At 41.5% G+C, this 8,060-nt stretch overlaps 1 protein-coding gene across 1 annotated transcript; it reads left to right on the forward strand.

The window, feature by feature from the left end:
• Positions 1-2,029: 2,029 nt before the first annotated feature.
• Positions 2,030-5,349, forward strand: tnni1b (troponin I type 1b (skeletal, slow)). The gene is made up of 6 exons (XM_089009614.1): positions 2,030-2,052; positions 2,243-2,284; positions 2,400-2,531; positions 3,349-3,438; positions 3,506-3,682; positions 5,123-5,349. The coding sequence occupies exons 2-6, from the start codon at positions 2,276-2,278 to the stop codon at positions 5,222-5,224; spliced, it is 510 nt and encodes a 169-aa protein (XP_088865740.1). The 5' UTR covers positions 2,030-2,052; positions 2,243-2,275; the 3' UTR covers positions 5,225-5,349.
• Positions 5,350-8,060: the final 2,711 nt, after the last annotated feature.

Consider the following 8,060-nt stretch of genomic DNA (forward strand, 5'->3'; position numbering starts at 1 on the left):
GACTTTCTGAAAATCCCCAGTTTCGAGCTGAATTGTGGCAGTTTTGGGACACTTTAAGTGATTTTATTGGTGTTTTGCATTTGACTAAAAATATCAGGCTGCGTGTTTTGGGTATTTTAGATATAACGTTTATAAAACGTTTTTCTGATGTCAGTTAGGAAACAAAAAAAAAATGTGTCGGTTGTCCTTTAAGTATGCCTTTCTTGATACTTGCACTATGTACAGTTTTTTATGAAACGATTTTGCACATTTACAGTATACAGTCGACATTTTAGTTTGCTATGCTTAGAATATCTTGTTTCTATCCATTCACCCCCCCCCCACCCCATCCTCTTTCAAATTGCTGCTGTGGACTGCAAATTTCCCCATTGTGGGACGAATAAAGGTTTTCTGATTCTGATTCTGATTCTGAAAGGTGTGTATAATAATAATACATTTAATTTCCAAGCGCCTTTCAGAACACCCAAGGACACTTTACAATTAAAAGAACAATACACAGAACAATAAAACCATAAATGATAAATAATAAAATAAACTAAACCGTGAATGAAAACTAAACCGTAAGTGATCCGAAAAGTGGTCCTCAGAAAAACATGAAAATGTGAATGTGTGTATGCGCGCGCGTGTGTGTGCGTGTGTGTGTGCGTGTGTGTGTGTGTGTGTGTGTGTGTGTGTGTGTGTGTGTGTGTGTGTGTGTGTGTGTGTGTGTGTGTGTGTGTGTGTGTGTGTGTGTGTGTGTGTGTGTGTGTGTGTGTGCATTCAAATACTAGAGTGAAAGAGGAGGGACAAAGGCGCCTGTGAGATAAATATCCCCTCTGCTCTCCTTCCCCACATCACTTGCTGTGTCACTTCATCTTCCAAATAAGGTATGTAAGGGCTAAGCAATTATATACTTCTTAGGTCAGTTTAACAGGGCATTTGATTAAGATTGTTTGTTAATATTAAAATATTTCAGTCAAAAAACATCCAACTGTTTACTTGTTGCATTTCATTGTGACGATGGAGTTCGGGATTGTCTCAATGTCCTTATAACTCATTAACTCATTCACTGCTGATGACGAATTTATTCGGGAATTAAAAACTATAACGTAGAGCGCCATTCCCAAATTTGTTCAGGTGTTGTTTTTTTCATGCTTGGGTGTCAATAAAGCACTGGGCAGACCAATGGCAATGCTTTTCCCTTCCACGTGGGGACAGCATTTCCCTTTTTTCCATATTCCCTATTTGTTCCAGCTTCGGCTGTTGTTAAAGCGCTATATAAACCAATATGTATGTATTGATTGCATTGTATTTTGGATAGCCCCATTTCAAGCTCAGATAACTCCAGATCCACATAACCTTGCAAAACTCTTTTTTTCTGATGAAAGAAGAGAGTCTCAGGTTTTTTTACGCTCCTTTGAATGTTTATGTAGTCCTAAAAGTCAACATTCTGTGTGTCCTGGAATTTGAGTTACAATGACCAAAACCCTGGCATTGGAGCAGACACATTTTTGCACATCGTAAGGCATCGAATTAGTTTTTTTGGGGTGATTGAGTTATCTATGTCATCTAATGTCCTCGTGAGTGACTTTTTACAAAGCTTGAAGCATTCCTAGGAGAAGGAATATTGGTTAAAATTGGTAGTAATTGAATCCATGTTGTTGTGTCATGTCTGCCATCACTTGGCTGTTTTTGGCTAAGGTGAGAATGCAAAGCCAAGAGGGGCTGCTCCAGGGAGGGGGCAGGGGGAAGTTGACAGTTTGATGTTATCCAGCAGGCCTTTTTTTACAAATAACACACACTAATGCGAGCTTAGCATATACATAAAAAACAACTAAATAAACAAACAAAAGAATCGCACATACACTAAGATGTGAGTAATTCAATAAATACTTGTTGGGGAGACAATGGGGGGGGGGCAATTCCATTCCAGGAAAAGCCAGACACTCATCAATGCGGTGGAATGTTGCTGGAGTGGAAAGGGTATTAAGATCCCTTTGGGGCCCCTCACCCCAAAAGGTGTTATTTTTGTCTTTCAGGGTCAACTCAGATTGTCAAGATGCCGGAGAAAGTGTAAGTGTCGTGTTTGACGTCTTTCAACTGTGTTTATTTTGAGATTATGATTAGCAAAAATCTCTGTCATGATGCTATCTATTCTTGTTGTCATTTCCGATGCTTCCATGATAGGCCCGAGGTAAGACTTTCAAAGCTGCGTTGGATGTGTTCAAACGCACCGATTTGCTTATGCTCTTGATTTCTGCAGAGGAAATCGAAAATTTCGGCTTCTCGCAAGCTCATGCTGAAGGTGAGGGTTCAATCACGCAAATTTGAAAGAAGTCAAGGATTTCCGATTGAGTTTTTCTGTTGTTAAAGCACTATATAAATCAATATGTATTGTATTGTATTGTATTGTATTGTAGAGTTTGATGGTGGCCAAGGCCAAAGAGGATCTCGAACAAGAGCTGGTGGAGAAAGAGAAGCAGAAGGAAAAGTACCTGGAGGAAAAAGCGCCCATGTTAAACATCAACTCAATGAGCCTGGAGGAGCTGCTGGTACTGTAGTACAAATGTGTCAAGATCCTTTTCCATTATTTTTAGTTTTGTCTTTAACTCAAGAAGAAGATTTGGGGTTTGAAAATATGACGTGGAGCGCCATTCCTGAATGTATTTATTTATTTATTTATTTATTTTTGAGTGCCGATGAACTGCTGGTCACACCTCTGGCCATGTTTTTTCCCTTCCACAAGAGGGCAGCATTTCCCTTTGTTCCCCTTTTACCGTTTTGTTCCAGCTTCAGCTGTTGCTAAACCGGTATATAAACCAATATGTATGTATTGCATTGTATTTTGGACAGCTGCCCCCATTTCAATATCATATAACCCACATCATTTCGGAATTCACTCTTTTTTTCTGGTGAAAGATGAGAGTCTAAGGTTTCTTACGCTGCATTGAATTTTTATGTCACCCTAAAACTCAATATTCTGTGGGTCCTGGAATTGGAAAGAGTGACAAAAACCCTGGCACCAGAGTGGACACATTTTTGCCCATCTGGCATTGAAAGAGTTAAAATTGGCGAGCCATCCCACAATGTTTCCAGGATGGAGCTGGGATCGAATGCACGATCTCTGCACTGTGAGGTCAACATGCTAACCACTGAACATGTCAAATAGAAGTGTCAAACACATCGGTAAATCTGGTTCCAGGAGCTCCATTTTGGCGTGGAATTATGAAGTTAGAAGTTTTCTTGAGATTCAGTAAATTTTTCCGCAAATTTCAAAAGAATCCAAAGACAAAACTGATTTAATGGCAATTTTGTGTCATGTCACACACCTACTGAATACCAAAATACGTCTTTCTAATGTCTTTGTAGAAGCTATGTGAAGAACTACACTCCAAAATCGACGTGGTAGATGAGGAACGATACGACATCGAGGCCAAAGTCATGCACAACACCAGAGAGGTAAACGCCACACAGACGTTATCAATCGTGATCTGTAGTTCATACTTCTTCTACTGTTCTGGTTTAGATCAAAGATCTGAACATTAAAGTTCTGGACCTACGAGGGAAGTTCAAGCGACCCAACCTTCGGAGGGTGAGGGTCTCGGCCGACGCCATCTTACGTTCGCTGTTGGGCTCCAAGCACAAGGTCTCCCTGGATCTGCGAGCTAACCTCAAGTCGGTCAAAAAGGAAGACACGGAGAAGGTCAGTGGACGAGAAAAAAATATATGCCGTATTTTCACGACCTAAGGGCGCACCGTGTGAAAAGGCGCAGTCTCACTTATGTGTGCCATTTCTGTATTTAACTTGGACATTGAGCGCACCGGCTGATAGGGCGCAAGTTTTATATACCGGTACATATCCTCTACTGCCATACGTACGTCCGCCTCACAACAACACACAGGCATACAAGTGTGCGTATTTAAAAAACAGATCTGGAGCAAAACAGACTTTGGTAGTACTTTATTTATTAATTACAAAGGAAGAACATTTTGGAATCATCACTCAATAGGCGTCGGCATGGTAAAAAATAGCACATTACCGGTACCGACTTTTCCGAAAGCTCGAACCGCCGTGCCAGCAGACACGTTAGCCCAAGCATCCACAATCCATTGGCAAACTGTGGCGTAACATCCAGCCCTTTTCGTTTGCCTTAATAATGACGCCTTCTGGAAATGTCTCTTTAGGCAAAGTCTTTCTTTTAAAAAATCACAATCGGGAGTTTCCCTCCGTTAGCATGGCAGCCAAGCACAACAGGAAACAAAGCATTTTCGCGAGCTTTTCAGAATAATTCCCCGGCTGTTGCTGCGCTACCGCAGGACTACGGTAGCCCGGTGAATTATTCTGAAAAGCTCGCATAAATGCTTTGTTTCCGGATGGAAAAATGGCACAATTTCATAAAACGCCAGCACCAAGACGGACCTCCTTGGAAAAGTTCAATTTTTATCTAATACGTCCGCACTACAGGGCGCACCGCACATTTTGAAAAAAATCTGAGACGTCTATATGCGCCTTATGGTCGTGAAAATACGGTAATAATAATGTCAGAGATATTCGGTCAGACACTGTGAACAAAGGCTCGAACACAAGAAGATTGTCTTTTACTGCCGGCAGGGGACGTAGCCATTAATGAGCGACGCCCAACCTCTGCAGCCCTCTGCCAAGCTATTTATTGAGACTATATGCAAATTTAAGTGAACCATTAGTAAAACATAGTCTTATTGATTTGAATACCACGGCCCAGGACGTCCAAAGCACTATAAAACAAGAGAACATATACATTTTAATTGTATTTCCATTCCATGAACTGATAGGTTTGTAACCTGGCTAATGACGTCTAGATGTGTCGGAGGGACAAGTCCTCAATCACTCCTCTGAAGGAGTTGACCAAGTCCTAACTTGTGTCCTGTGAAAGAGGTGACCAAGTACTAAATTAGTCCAAGGCTAGATCTCCTACATGAAGATGACAGGTTACCGGGTTGTGTCTGTTCACCTCAGAGTGACCCCAGCTTTCTCTGGGCTTCCATTGTGGGCTTGGTGTTCGTCGGCTAACTAACCTTGAAACTTTTAGATATGATAACTTCTATTCTGTCTATTGTCTATCAAATAATGAACAAATTCCCTGGCTGACTGTGTCTTGTTCAGGAGAAGACAACAGAGGTGAGCGACTGGAGGAAGAACGTGGAGGCCATGTCGGGCATGGAAGGCCGCAAAAAGATGTTTGACGCTCAGGGTCCTCCTCAGTAGATCTTGTCACTGAATTTTCAGTTCATCGGAAGACAACACAAAAATACTCAACTAAAGATGTGTCAGCATTTCTGTTAGTATAGTCTCTTCCATTGCCTTCCCAATAAACACGTAACACAAACTGAGCTTGTGTTTATGTCAAGTCATTCACACTCCACGACAAAAACCAGAGTTGTTCACAATATACAGTTGCTCATTTGTCTCGTATACACTGCGTAGAATTGATGAAAAGGTTTCTTCAGCCATCAAAGAGTCTGTCAGATTAATTTCGGTCTTGAGGCTGACTTTCAAAATCAAAGAGAACTTCAGGAAAATCTGGAAAAAAATAGGAGTCTGTCACAACAATGCTAGTCAATGTATCACAGTATGTAACAATAGGATTGTGGTTTTTTTGCAAAACGGTCACAGCAATGCCAGTCAATGGATCATGGTGTGGTTTTTAGCGAAATGTGTGTTATTTTTTCTTCTTTATTATTAGCATTCCGACCAAATGTAGGTCAGTTTTCTTCTTGACCACATGGAGGTGGTGTTAACTCACTATTTAGATAGAGTGATGCTTAGATAATTGTTCTTCTGGAAGGATTCTTTTTCTGCAGATGAACGTTAGAGTTCTAGCAGATCTCCCCGAGCTCAGTCTCGTCTAATTTCTCATTTTAAACCAGCTAGATCAGGAAAAGGAATAATCCTAGTGGTCTCCAAGTTTGATTTTTTTCCACTTACAGATAATGGAGACCAATGTGGACCTTGAAAGCAACCATCCAGACCACCCTGACAAGTTGTCGAGATATTGTTGCTTTCTTTACGTTTGTTTTTTATTAATACTCTGTTGATAGTGGAACCTTATATAGACGGGTAAACTTTACAAATCATGTCCAAGCTACTGTGTTTAGTGCCACATGTGGGTTAGGCTCAAGCGGAGGAACCACTTCACAGAGAAACAGTCGAAAAAGGACGCACAACCACACAGTAAGGTTGCAAAGCCTTCTCTGCTGGCCTAAAAATATCTGAATTACGAACTGATGTTAACTATATTAGGTCCATATATTCTTATTAAATAATTCTAAATTGTCTTTCAGATTCCTTTCATGACTTTTCCCCTGTTGCGCTGGTTCCGTTTTTGTATTTAAGCATTTAAACAATCCCATTTCAGCCATCATTTGTTACCATGGTCAGTTCTTCGGGTCCTGTTGCATCTAATGTGTCAATCAAACGGTTGCTCTAACCAATCAAATTTCGAGTTGACAACCCAAAAGGGGTACCAAGGTCTTCTTGAAGGCGCTGGGCAAAGTCAGAGTTTTTGTAAACTATGATTGGCTAGTCACTAGCCAATCATAGTTTGCGAAAACTGCTCTGGTCACAAGACACTAGCATCAAAGGCATACTGGCCAGAGCTAGCTAGCACACTGTATCGGTAGCAAGCTGCATAAGAAAATATATTGTGTTTATTTAATAGCAGTTTTGTCAACCCACAATGGCTGGAAGAGGAAAATAAATTGATTTGGTTGGAGATTGACTGTGAAAGCCATTTTCAAGATGGACTTTTCAAGAAGTTTTCAAGAAGACAGGTCGCTCAGTCATTTCCTGGCTAATGGTACACTCTAGTGCAGAGGTCCCCAAGCCCCGGGTCGCGGACCGGTACCGGTCCGTGGGTCATTTGGTGCCGGGCCGCGCAGAAAGAATAAATAATTTACATAAAATCAAAAATGAAAAATTACCAGATTACATCCATCTGTGACTTACTCTTGACGCATGTCAAAACGCGTGTCTTGCTCACGTGATACATACCGCTAAAATTAGCCCACCGTAAGCTAGCAAAATGAGTAATAAACAAACATCTTTGGAAAGTTTATTTATCCACCGGTCCGTGAAAATATTGCCGGTCCGTGGCGCAAAAAAGGTTGGGGACCACTACTCCAGTGGACTTGTAGTAAATCACACCACACTTTTTTTCAGTCTGGATTGATTCAGACGTAGCACTACTGAAGGCCTAGCGATGAAATCCACGGCCTGCCACTGCAAAAAAAGAGTCTAGCCCATTTTACATTGGATTGGATTGGATTGGATTGGATTTGCCTTTCTTAGTCTCACAGTGGAGAAATTTACATTTCACAGCAGCAAAGTGATGAAAGGAATGAAAGTAGAAAAACAAAATACATGAGCTGCTGGAAAGGCAGCCACTCTCGGGGCGCCGTCTTGAAGTCAAAAGAACAAAAAAAGTAAATAACAAATAATATGACAGCATAGAGACAATATGACAAAACAAAGACACAGAGAGACATTCATTCTTCAGGACTTGCTGTACCCTCTTTGTGATGAGTTCTAGATGAAAGAGGAGAGGATCAAAGCATCTTTCCACCAGTGGATCAGGGACATGTCACATCCTCAGTTTTTATACGAGCAAACCTCGCACATAACAATGGTGTGTCGATAACCTAAATCAGTGTGTAAAAGGGGTTGCATCATCTGCACTTTTCTCTGGTACTCGCGAAATGTTCTTGTATGCAGCTGTGTTTGAGCGTTGATCAAAGGTTGAAGATGGTCCGTCGAGGGGGGCTTCACCATTGGATCATGGCTCCACTTTTGGTAGTGATTACACAACCGTGGCACTGGTTCAGGAGCCAAGGCCACAATAAATGTCTTCTTGCGAATCAAAGGAGCGAGCCAGGGGAGGACCGAGAGCCCACTGGAGTAGGTTTACACGTCTGGCTAAGCCCATCTTCTAATCTCCCCTCGACCCCCTATCGTGCCCACGTCCAGTTTTTTTTGTCGTGTAAAAATAGTCAAAGCGCATTCAGTGAGAATGGACTTTTCACTGCCTGTCGCCATCTGTTTGCAG

This window comes from Hippocampus bargibanti, linkage group LG12, assembly GCF_051943395.1.
Source record: "Hippocampus bargibanti isolate YZ-2025 linkage group LG12, ASM5194339v1, whole genome shotgun sequence".
Taxonomy (NCBI): Eukaryota; Metazoa; Chordata; class Actinopteri; order Syngnathiformes; family Syngnathidae; genus Hippocampus; species Hippocampus bargibanti.